General features: G+C 35.7%; 2 protein-coding genes across 2 annotated transcripts in view; one reads left to right on the top strand and one right to left on the bottom strand.

The window, feature by feature from the left end:
* Positions 1-26: 26 nt before the first annotated feature.
* LOC103993548 (small ribosomal subunit protein eS10z) lies at positions 27-4,135 on the bottom strand. Its single transcript, XM_009413646.3, has 5 exons — positions 4,004-4,135; positions 3,855-3,903; positions 3,437-3,719; positions 3,218-3,353; positions 27-300 (listed from the first exon to the last, which is right to left on the bottom strand). The coding sequence occupies exons 1-5, from the start codon at positions 4,004-4,006 to the stop codon at positions 223-225; spliced, it is 549 nt and encodes a 182-aa protein (XP_009411921.2). The 5' UTR covers positions 4,007-4,135; the 3' UTR covers positions 27-222.
* Positions 4,136-10,921: 6,786 nt separating this feature from the next.
* Positions 10,922-13,215, top strand: part of LOC103993549 (DNA mismatch repair protein MSH4) — a 35,627-nt gene continuing 33,333 nt past the window's right edge. Inside the window, exon 1 of the mRNA XM_009413647.3 lies at positions 10,922-10,987. Within this exon, the coding sequence (XP_009411922.2) occupies positions 10,922-10,987 (66 nt within the window). The remainder of the gene's footprint in view (positions 10,988-13,215) is intronic.

Genomic DNA, 13,215 nt, shown 5'->3' with positions numbered 1-13,215 from the left:
AAGCAAGAGGATATACACGTCCCAAATAAAGCTAAGGCAGACAAACGATGATAATTGGTAATGTAAAAATTTTGGGCATCTCAAAAGAACATACACAGGAACAGAATCAGTCTTAAAGAGGTCACTAGTCCAAAAACTTGAAACCACTTGGAATCATAAGAGGAACAAACTAACGGTGCAAATCTCCATTTAAACAGAGAAGATAAGGCAGGCGCCATGGAACTACTCGAAAGATGCAGTTGGTGCCCCTTGTCCATAGCCTCCACCACCACGGCCGAATCCTGGTCTGCTGCCGCCACCCTGCAAGGACTTGTGATTAGTATATCTCTCGACACAAAATCAATGGATACATCACCATCCACATCACTAAAGCAATATGAAAGTTTTCACATTCTGTCCCCTCGAATAAGTACTACACAAACGTCATGTTTGTTTCCCCCTGGATTGATTGAATTGAGTTTTGTTCAAGCTAATCATGATAGCTGATGACACAAACTGATTATATGGAGATAGCTGAAGACTTCAACATACCATGAAGTGTGCAATTTGGAGGGTTTCTATAGCTCCGTCCTCCTGGAGCATTTGTGCTTAATCTGAACTAAAGATGTGGATTTACAAGAAAGGTAGCCATTCAACAATAGATCATTACTGCATCTTTAGGTTCCATAAAGAACAAGACACAAACACTTTACAAACATGCTAATCCTAGATAAGTAGGCCATAACATAGTATGAACACAAAAATAAATAATCACACAAATACTTTACACACGACAACCTTAGCTAAGTAGGCCATGACCTAGTATGAACACAACAATAAATAATCATTTTCATATATTTGTAAAATTTTGTCAAAAAGATGCATTTTGATTTAGATAATTAACAATTAATATTAAATTGATAATAAGAAGATCAATATTTTTACATAAATACTCAATTTTGCTGCTGCTTTTTTCTGTAAGCCATATCCTTAACTGTGTTCTCCCTTGACGGGCACCCACTGACTTTTTGGGTGATAGGCCATCCACCTGTCCCTGCTGTTGTGCCACACAATAGACACATTGCCACTGCCATTGCTACTACCTTAGCCACCACTGTGCTGTTTTCCTTTTCCTTGTGTCATCATCATGTGACGACTATTGCCCCTGCTGTGGATGAAGGGAAGTGCAGAAGAGAGGAGAAAAAACCGTCGCCTGTCATTTCAATCCTCGGTAATCACAGACATATGACTAATCCCTAGCCTCGTTTATAGAATCCAAAAAGCATACTGAAGATATCGCCCACAAACTTTTTCCTCATATATGTCTCCTGAAAACTTGACCTGCTGCCAATCAGATTCAACCATCCAGGCATTTCCGATCCTCTGATTCAATTCACCTATTACAACATACCTGATCCAGATCATTTTAAGAACAATTGATCCTATACCTGATCCAATTTTTTAAAACCTCAGTCCATAAAATTTAATTTGATCAATCCAAAACCTCAAGTTATTGACAGGTGCCACTGTCAAACACAAAAGCAGAACAATCTTTAGATTTGTTGTATCAATGCTTGATATAACTAATAGCCATCTAGAACAATTCAAGAAACGTCCAGTAACCATTTACTCAAAAGAACATAGAACATCAAAGGATGGAAGTCCTAGCTGGCTACATGTCAAACAGCAAACAGTTCAATTAGAAAGTTAAGAAAAACAATACAAGTTTGACATTCCTTAGTACAATGAAACTCTCCGGACGAGAAAAAGAAACTGATGAACATGGTGATTATCACATATGTTTTCAAGGCAGAATGACAAAAGGGCATCAGAGATGAAGTGTTATCAACCCAGACAACATGGTATCTCAGATGATTATCATGAGTAAGAAACATCTTCTCACATGGCTCCTTTGCTTTTGGCATGATCGGTACCCAAATTAAGCATAAGAGAACAATAAGCAATCTCTACAAAATTATTTAAAAACTTAGCCCGTTTCTGGATTAGACATCTTGGACTGGTATGGTATCAGTATACTGGATGATATTCGGACATACACCACCCTTATCCTTCACTGAAAAAAATAAAAAAACGTGCGGCTGTACTAAGCCATATAGTCTGATTCTTAGTCTGACTGGTAAACACCAATCAGTATGTGGTACAACCAATGTCTGAAACCTCACCAAGGATGATGTCCAAGCGGTATGTAATCAACAAGATGTCAAGACAACACAGAACATATGAATAGAAAAGGTATGATGTTACAAGTTGACTAGAATGAAACATAAATTAGAAGATATATTATTCAAATAAAAAACCAAGAAGATAATTCCAAAACACATTATATGATATGAAATCTTGCTATCAGAAATATGCCAGGAGTCATAAAACATAGCAATAATCATGAATTCTAGAAATATTATATCATTTTCACTATGACCCATTCTTTAAAGAGTACAAGCTCCGATACATTTTCTAACTAATTAAGCCCTCCATAGGATCTTCTCTCCTTCTATTATTTCGATAACATATTTACTTCTTATCCCTCTAGACACACTTTCAACTACACAAAATTGTTTCCCCTACAAATTTTCCTGTCAATAAAATCACCCAATGAAGAAAAGTACTGAAGTCCCTAGATATAGATTGATAGCCTACTGATGGCATAATCTGAAGAAACCAGTAAAAAGAACATAGGTATAAGATAAGATAATTGATTAATCATTGTCTCCAATGACATAGGCTGCAGAGGAACAAACAGGTAGAGACAATTTAACTTGACAACTGATAATTTAATATTGAAACCCCTTCTATCTATAATAACAATAATCTGTAAAGTCCGAATATTTGAAAGATTGGTAGATGATAATGTAATGGAGTTTAACTGTACCTCTTCTATCTACAACAACGATCCTTAAGGTCCCAAAACTAGATTTATGAACTTTTTCTGGCCACGGAACACTACTGAAGGCAGCAACACTAGTGAAACTAATAGCAGTCTGAATCTTCTTTCAACATTTCTTTTACTTATAGATTCTATTATAGATGGTCTCACAGAAAGCATCTTATCGCTTTACAGGTTTTCCTAAAACCTTGCAGTACCAAACATAATGTCTATCCTACATCTGATTAAGGATAAACACTTATCTAAATCATACATCGCATTCGGCCTCTTCAAAATTGGAAAGAGAGATTTGATACAAAATGCACATAAAAAATAGACAGATTAAATATTTACCCGGAAAGATGGCTGGAACTCAGGAGGTGCTCCACTCTTGTCACCAATATCACCTGGAGGGCCAGCACGAGGGCCTCCACGATAACCATCCCTATCTCCAAACCTCGGCCTATCTCCTTCAAACCGGGGTGGTCCCCTGCGGAATGATTATGATTAACACAATGTAATCACTGATAGACAAGTAAAACCACTGATACATTGAATGAGAAATAGTAGTACCTGGGACGGTCACCAGGAGGACCAGAGCCAAATGGGCGGGTCGGCGGCCTCACAGACTTCTTCAGGGTGGCAGGAACGATCTCCGAGGGCAGGTTAAGGAAAGTTCTCAGGTACTCTATACCATCATTAGTGAGGTACCAGTAGTAGTGCTGCCAAGCAAAGGTCTCCCTCACATACTCCCTCGACTTGAAGCTCTGCATCAGCTTGATCACCTGGAGGTTCGGCACATCAATCTCCGGGTGCTTCGCAAGGTTATAATCCTTCTTTGCGTACAGTACCCCCTCTATCATCAGACACCAAAAGATCACAACAAATGCAGATAAAGATGCAATACTTGAACTATGCCAAGGCAATGTTACGACTGAAAACCCTAGACCAGAAGATGCACCGATGTAGTCGATAGAAGAGAGCGACGTACCTTGGAAGAGGTACTTGCAGATCTCATGGCGGTTCTTCTTCGGAATGATCTGGGAGAGATGAACAGAGGAATCAGAGGAATAAAGAATGGAGATCGAAACAGGAAACGGAGAGAGACTGGCGACAAAGGTGAGAGATGACAGTGCTTACCATGGCTTCTTCACGCAGGAAGGGAAGCCTCTGCAGGCGAGAGAACGAAGTGCAATGCGCCGACGAGATGAGGCAAGCAGCCAGCAAAACCCTAGCAATATGATTTGTTATAGCGGTCGCCGATGGGCTCGATATGGGCTAATGACATCGTGGACGGCTATTTATCCGGTCCTTTAAATATACGCCTAAATAATTTTAGGAGATAACCCCTATCTCTTAAAAAAATAATAAAAATAATATTTTACTAATTATAATCTCATTAATTTTAATTTTAATTTATTTTTCTTTCGCCACAACCTCGATCATCACGTATGTATCGTGCCACCACCAATGCTCCCCAATACTCACTTTTACTCATCTTATACTCTTCATCGATCATTACCTTCAACCCATATTCCTTGATTGTCGTCTTTATCTCACGTACTCTCAACTTGTATATTTACAATCAACTCGCTGGTTATAAAAGTTATCACCATTGATCTCCTCTTACGTCAATTAACATCCTCTCAGACAACCTAACACAAAAGTAATAATATCCATAGACTCGCAAGCCCCGTTGATCAAATTCTATCGGGAAGACTATTTTCAAGAAAAAAATATTATCCAAAATATACATCATCCAGATCTCTTATGTAGTACACATGTTCCATACGTTATCAAGACCATCCAGAAAATATATCTTTTGTGCTCTTTCATCACTATCGGGAATATATATTTTTGAGTGCCTCAAACACCACGAATTGTTTTTAATACTTTATCTTTTAAGCCTTTAGCAATTTGTATCATCAAATGGCACCTATCATATTTTTCTCTGGATGCTTGAATTATGGTACTATATTTGAATCATACTATCCAGATATTATCTTATGATAATTAAGATATGTGCATAGAGTATCACAACCTCCTTATTCACCTATGCATGCTGAGAGGGGTATTAAATATATTAAATATAATGTAAAGTATGAGTATATTTATTCATTGTGGGAACATCGGCAAAACCATGTATTATGCAACACATCTTGTGGCGCTCAAGTTAAAAATCGTCATGATGCATCACCTAATTAAATGAATTGGGATCAACGTATCTCATATCCAATCTACCTAGAGGAGGTCAAACTACCTAAAGGGCGACTCGTATAGTTGATATAGTAAGATTTATTTTACTTATTTTTAATAATATATTTATTTTAAAATTATGAATTCAGATATTCTAATAATAGTGTTTTATAGCACATATCAAGAGTCGTTGAAATTATTAATCATATCCTAAACATTTTATTTTCAGATATACAATGATGAAAATATGCTTTTACACATATTCATGATGTATTAATTAGCTAATATGAGACAACGACATATGCTACATATCCACTTCATGCAGATGATCCACTTGAGGCACTTCATGTATATATTCTTTCATGAATGACTTGGATATCTAAATACGTGAATATTAGTTATCTGAATATGTGGATGTTCTTTTATACGAATATGTGAACATTAGTTATTTAGATATAGATCTTATTTTGTATGGATATATGGATGTTAGTTATCTGGATAGGTGGGTCTTATTTTATATAGATATGTAGATGTTAGTTCTCGTATATTTGTGTTAGTTATAATATTATGTTTAATGTAATATCTATGTATCTTATAGGGATATGTATCTATTATTGACAGTAATATCCATACACAAAAACATCTAATCATAATAGTACTATCTATAGTTAAATATACAAGGGAAATAAATTATCCTAGCAATAGTATCCATGCATGCACATAAGTATCGAAATCGTGGCATCAGTTTCCATAGTTAAACATACACAAAAGTATACAATCGTAGCAGCGGTATCCATCTAAACTAGCAAAGCATCCAAACAACCTAAGAGCAATAACAACATCAATGTCAACTCATTGTCGGACTATATATTACAACATCATATCTGTACCTATACCAACTAAGCAATAAGGGGTATCGGGGCTTCGGGCGCTAATATAACCTACAACATAAAAAGTATATAGATAGCCTTACTCTCTAGCAATACGTCAGATGACATTAAGCTGCATAGCTTCTCCATTGTCATAGTATAGTTATCAACTCGCTCAGCTTCCATATACACAAATGCAACAGAAAATGTTAAGTTGTAGATGTAATACTCATTATTTTGAAAGATGATCTGATAGAAGATATAAGATTTTTTCAACTATACGAGGAAGTTGAGAAAAATCCTTCATTCTATTGAGGAAAATCCTTCTTCCTAATATGTATAAATAGAAGAGGAAACATGTTAATACATTTAAGCTTTTTTTCTTCTTTATAAATAGGAGAGGGAACATATTAATGTATTCAAGCTAAAACTACTTCAATAAATTTTTTTTAATAATTATTCTTATCTTCTATTCTTTCTATTAGCATCCGATATCTATTGAAACGGATGCAACAAATCAACTTCAGTAGGATGCGTCCAAAATAAGTCTTTAAGAATGTTGTCTTATCATTACTTCTATGTTAAATAATATATATGTTTTCAATAAACTTTTTCATCAGTTAGTTGTATTTGTGTTCTTGCAACTTTCTCCAACATCCTATACTTATGCAAAGCATTATGTATCGTTCTCATGGTGTTCATATTATTAGTATCTTTTTGCTTCAATGTCAACAATATTTGTCATATCGAAACCATATTTTTTTGTCATGTCAAAAATAATTTTTTTTCTCTTCATTTGATAATTTCTCAGCAAATGGATGCCCGTGAGTTATTTTATAAGAGGATGATTATGCAATCCACAGGCCACTCGAACCATCCATTCATCATTCTTTGATTTTAACACCAAAAAGTGAAAATGGATAATCACATTTTTCTAGATCCACACATTTGTCGTTGTCGCTCTTTAATATTGTTTGCTCCGTTCACAGCAAAATCATGTTTTGATCTCTTTATAACATTGACAAATTCAAGCATACTTCCAACTTCCGCAACACATCCAATTAATGCTACCTTATTTGTGAAGATCTAAAATGTTAAATCAATAAGTTTAGCATTTATTACAACATGAATAATATTAAGTATATAACTATCATATATACCTAGCATGGTGTAAATGACAAGGTGAAATCCTCTATCATAGATTGAGCATTTATATCGTTATTTCCTATTGACACCTAAAAGAAAAAGTGGGAGAAAATAATAAATATTATAGTTCCAGATGTTAAGACCTACAATACTTGAAATATCGATCCAAACATTATGTAACAACATACAAAATGTCATATTATGAACCATCAGAGGATGATAATATTTTAGGCTTTTTTGAATTGACCTAAAAGATACCATAATTTTAAGTTTTTTACAAATGCCCAAAAGATGATAGTCAAATGCCCAAAAGATGGTAATTTGTAAAAGTTACATATTTTGGGTTAATATAACTGATAAAAAAGATTACATCTTCTCGGTGGAATGGAATATATAACTCTAAAAATATTAAATCATTGTAACAAACATAAAAAACTATTTCTCACCTCCTCTTTGATCTTCACATTGCCTTATTTTATCATTTATTTTTTTCTGACATTTCATATCACCTCTAACGATTAAGATGAGAAAAAGAAGAAGAACGAAAAAAAAAAAGGAGGGGACGAGAAAGAGAAAGAAAAAGGGGTTGCATGAGCAAGAATACTTCAATAGAATTAAGTGATAAATTAAGGACACATATGTCTATTCACAAAGGGGTATATTAGAAATATTAAAAGTTCTTTGGGTTACAAATAACAAAAAGGAATTATAAATAATAATATCTTAATTTAAGCTATTAATAATTTATTTTCTCTTGGTTGATTTGTATCAATAAGTTCCTTTTTGGGGCTTTTATCATATGATATCTTCATTTCAGTTTTTTTATTTTATATCCTATTTTTTATCATAAGGTCACACGAATGCTTTTGCTCGATTGCTTTTGCCCTATCATCCTCCTTTCCCTCCACGAGGTTTTATTGTAACCGTCTCCATGTGGGCAAGCATGAAGAGAAGAGAGAAGAAAATGAGATATCATGTGTGATCATGGTGTGATAAAAGTGATGGGTGTTGAGTGATGACGAGAGACATTTAGGGTATTAAAGAAAATATGAGAACTAAATAAAGAAATCGTAGGGGCATGATTTGAAAAAAAAAAGTAAATAGAGAATCTTTTTAAGAGAAATTGTTCTTCCTCTTAATGAACTAGATTTAATTATCATTTAAATGGATGTATGATGTGTCTAGATTATAAAAATAAGTTAAATATATTTGATTAGAATATGTCATTAGTACTAGCATACTAAATACACTTAGAGGATTCAAAATCTCATTAAATTAATTTTTTGATAAATTCTAAAAAAATCTCAAGTTTTTTTTTCTAGTATAATGCCCCTTATTTTCTAAAAGATGAGATTATTCTTGGCTTATGTCCCTTGCCCTCGAGCATGCTCTCGTTCGCCCCATCGACCCTCACCCTTAAGTGCAACCTCACCCTTATTTATCATTGTCAATGCTAATGTTTGCCTATGCTGTTGTGCTCTCACCCTTGTGCATTGCCCTTGCTCTTAATCTCTATCATAGTTTACATCATTGCTATTGTTTCTGTCTTCACCACAGCATTAAATGCCTCTCATCGTGTCATCTTCAAAAAAAGCATCCTTAACCCTCTCCACCTCTTGGATTTCAAGATTCTCGTACCAAAGGAGAATACCATCGTCCACTTTCGCTCGCTATTTCTACACCTTGTCATTGCTCGATTGAGGGAGTAGTGCAACTTGGGAAGAAGGCACAAGCAACACTTGACATAATGAATCATACACGAAAGGAGAAACATAATAGACCATGTAGGGGAGGAGGGACGGAAAGCCCTATTATGGTCGCCTTCTTTCCTTTTGTCGATGTCGACGATATGATAGTAGGATGGATGAGGGCTTTTGGTAGTGTCACACCAATAGTGGATGAGGACGAGGGGTGGCGGCAACATCTTTTTTTTTTTAGAAAACAATGGACACTTGTAGAGAATAAAAGAAAAGAGCGCACTTTACGAGAAAAAAAAATAAAAACTTTAAATTTTTTTTAAAATTTATCCTTATTTTTAGAATATAAAATTTATATATCTAAATATATTGTTAAATTAGTTTTTAAATGTCTAAGGTTGAAGCTAATTTAAATCCAACATAGTCTTCTTCTCATGTCGATATTAAGTCAAACTTCTTTAGTCCAGTTCAAATCTTGCAAAACTGTTTGAGGTACTCTCGATAATATCTTTTCGATGCTTAAGTCAATAAACAAGTCAGATCCGTTAGATATATGTTCTGATTCTTAGTGTGTTAGGATGTATGTGCATAACCCCTTTTTATAGTTGGTTCCCAACGTTGTTACCTCAGAATAATATGCTGCTTGTGGGAACGTGGAGTGTCAGTATCGAGCATAATTATCGTTAGCCTATGTTGAGTGTGAGATAATGTAATGTTCTGACATGTGGTGTAGATTACATGGTGGGGGTGACTAGTTGGCTAGAAAGGGTAGAGTCATGGGGTGTTGGCGTGCCCATTGTATGAGGGTTGTTTGATGTTGGTGTAGCATCCAAATGAGGGTTGGGTTTCGGCCACATGACATTAAGGTAGTGCTGAGCTGCTGCCTTTGATGCGTCAGTTGCTCAACACTATGGTATCGGTTACGTGGATCTGACATATCAACCTCATAGTGCCAAAGTGTTGACCACATGGCATCGTCATGTTGGCCACGTAGTGTCTAGCTTTTAGCTACATAGTGCCGAGATGTTGGTCATACAGTAACGAGGAGTCAATTGCATTATTGCCATCTTCTTATTATGATGTATCGATTATTTGGCCTTGGTGTGTTGGTCACGTGGGTTTGACAGATCGATCATGTGGGTTTGACACATTGACCACGTGGTGTCAACGTGTCAGTTATATCGCCATAACACATAAATATATAACGATCAATTAATTCTAATAATATTATATTTCAAAATAATTCAAAATTAGAAAAAACATGTAGATTCTAAAAACACATAAAATAAACTTTGATAAGTGCAAATCAATCAAGTTTTGCTAAGGGTATATAGATTTGTTAGTCCATTTACATTTTTTGATTGGATTAGTCTGATTTTATTAACAATTAGAGTGTTAACCAAAACATGGATTACCACTTTTAGAAGATTTGATTTGATTAAATTAAAAAAAAATTATTTAAACCCCCGATATAGAAGCCTTGAGTCATCTTATTTGTATGTCGATCCACCATCACTCGCTCGCTTTAGTCCATCCACCATCAACCCATCAATTATCATCTTTTTTTTTTTTTCTCTTCCTGCAACTCTCGTTACTTGGTTCGACTCTCATTAATTTAAATTAGAGTTAGTTAGCCTATTACATACGATAATTATTTTATCTTTGCATCTTTCAAAGATAATTTTTTTTTAGAAGTAGAGTCTCTTGAGAGTAATTAAATTCTCTCAATAAATAAAAAAATATTATATTTGAATCTAATCGGAGTTCACGATAACTAAGGAACCAGATTAAAAAAAAATGATAAGATATCTAATGAAAGCGTATTTAGAATTAAGATCTCATTCAAAAATCGGATACTAGGTAAGGCCTACCCATTTTAATTATTTTTCTTTTTTACGGCCAATTTAGAATTTGAACCGGAGGCCTTTTCTGCGGCGAAACTGATTCGTTATTAGAGCTCTCTGGTAAGAGCCCCGATATGGGTTTGGGTCAGACCAGTCCGAACCGAACCAATGGACCGGTGTTTGAATATCGAACTCTTGCCGCTTCAGTCCGGCTCCAGAGCCGGTGTGTAACGGTCTTTAGTGGAACCTTCTGGATGTCGATGCCGCTATAAATATCTGAGCTTCGGATGCCTAACGGTCGGGAGAATGGAAGAGGAGGGAGGGGAACGATCAAGCTTTGCCGTAGGGTTGATAGGAAACCGAGCGAAGGAGGTAACTCCGATTCATCACTCGTCTTTCTATTGTTCGCTTCCATCGGTACGATAGAATCAAATCGTTCTATTGATTCTCTCTCCTCCCATTCAGATCATTTACCGTCGTTTACCTGATCCTGCTAATGTTCTATTCCGATCTTGCTCTGATCTGAAGCTTCCATTGAGTGTTTGAACGGAAGGATTGAATCCTGTTATTGGTTTAAGTTCGTTTCAGCTTTTTGTGTCTGCAACTTGTTTCTAGGGTTTTTTTTTTTGCGACTCCATGAAGCAGACGACAATATAAGTTCACCATCCGTTCTTTAGGATCCGATCTTTCTCCGTTTCCGCAGCTTGCATTGGCGCATTTGAAGATAAAAATCTAATCGTGTTTTCCGTTCTTTATTTCTTGGTAATATCTCACTAGGGCTCCTTCCTTGGGACGTACAGAAAACGGGTGAACGGACGAATTAAATCATTCTTTCTCTGCTTCGTGTTCAGATCTTTCTGCCTGATCTTTCTGATCTTCTAATCCAATCTTTCACTGGTTCAAAGCTTGTATTAGAGTATTTCAACGCAAGAGTCAAATCTTATTCCTAGCTTACGTTTCTCCAGGTATTGTGCCTTCAATCGTTTCTAGGGTTCTTATTTTTCTCGGAACACTGTAAAGTGGACAGAAAGTAAATGTAAGCCGGGCGTCCGTTCTTTGATCTCTTGGGGAATATTACCGCTCAGCCTTAGCTACTCCCCTAATCCCAAGCTCTGTGATACAGTTCTGATCAGACAGGCGTCGATCTTTAGTGTGATTGGCTAGGAAGAGGCGGAAAGCAAACACTTCACTAAGATATTAGAAATAGAGCTTGAAGCAACCATAGATTTCATATGTCCAACTCGCCATGCCTTTGTGTTTCCAAGGTCCAGACGCCTGTTTTCAGACATGAACGAAGTGAGTGAACAGTGAAGGAGCTTTGAAGCACAGGTTCGTATTAGTAATACAGAAAAAAAAAAAAAAGAGAGTGATAGCTCAGAGTGTAAGGAGTTCCAGGATCCATTATATAAACATATAAAATGATAACCAATACACAGAGAAAAAAAATCAACCCATTTCCCCGGGAGAAATGCTTCTCTCAAGGGAAAATTTGAAATGCTCCGAAGGATACCCACCAATTTCCATTGTCCTGCTATATACAAAGATTATAATATAGCAGAGCATTGGAAATTGGCTCAGGAAATATTGGATATGTTGCAAATGAGTGAGAATAGCAGTCGAAAAAAAGGATTCAGTCGTTTTGCTCCCTTGAACACAACCCAACAATTTCCATTGTCCTGCACTCCTGCTATGGACAAGGATTGTAATATAGCGGAAACATTGAAAATTGGCTCAGGAAATATTGGATATGTGTTAAATGAGTGAGAATAGCAGTAAAAAAAAGGGACTTGGTTGTTTTACTCCCTCGAAGACAACCCAACATGGATTCAGAAAATCATGAGCTGCCTTTCCCTGAACATCCAATTTCAACCCAACATTGAAAATTGGCTCAGGAAATATTGGATATGTGTTAAATGAGTGAGAATAGCAGTAAAAAAAAGGGACTTGGTTGTTTTACTCCCTCGAAGACAACCCAACATGGATTCAGAAAATCATGAGCTGCCTTTCCCCGAACATCCAATTGGATTTGGGAAGTTAGTGTGCTTAATCCCCATACATTTCTCCCCTCAAACAACCAGCACAATCAAAATAGTCTATGCATGAACTAGCTTGTCGGGAGTCTTTTTTGGGTCCGATCTATCTACTAATAGCTCCAGAACTTTCTCTGTTTCTGAAGCTTGCATTGAATTACTTGAACATAAGAATCCTGTTTTTTGTTGTCTTCATTTCAGGCTTTAATTCGTGGTCATGTTTTTCTAGGTTCTTTTATGTACATGGAGAAAAGATAATTATAATTTGAATGTGGTAATTTACTGTGCCTTTGACTCTTTATTTTGGAAAAATGTGAAGTGGATAAAAAGAAAACTATTCAGTTGAGAATCTCTTCTTTGAATGCTGGCTTGATAGGTTAGATTTTATTTTATATCATGGCTTTGTGTTTTTTCATGTCCATGTGGAGAATGAACAAGGTGGGCATCTAGTTCTAATTGATGTCCCATCAATGATTCGGTACATTGATTGATTCTAGGTTGTTTTTATTTTTAGTTTAATGACCTCATTCTGAATCAAGAAACAAGCAAAGAGACAGGTTTTGTTTTTGT

This window comes from Musa acuminata, chromosome BXJ1-8, assembly GCF_036884655.1.
Source record: "Musa acuminata AAA Group cultivar baxijiao chromosome BXJ1-8, Cavendish_Baxijiao_AAA, whole genome shotgun sequence".
Classification (NCBI taxonomy): domain Eukaryota; kingdom Viridiplantae; phylum Streptophyta; class Magnoliopsida; order Zingiberales; family Musaceae; genus Musa; species Musa acuminata.
This window is presented reverse-complemented; position numbering and strand designations above follow the sequence as displayed.

Coding starts and splice junctions, on each gene's coding strand:
- LOC103993548 (XM_009413646.3), bottom strand. Junction 3,354..3,436: donor CCTCCTGGTGACCGTCCCAG/GTACTACTATTT, acceptor ATCATTCCGCAG/GGGACCACCCCGGTTTGAAG. Junction 301..3,217: donor AGTTCCAGCCATCTTTCCGG/GTAAATATTTAA, acceptor AAGTCCTTGCAG/GGTGGCGGCAGCAGACCAGG.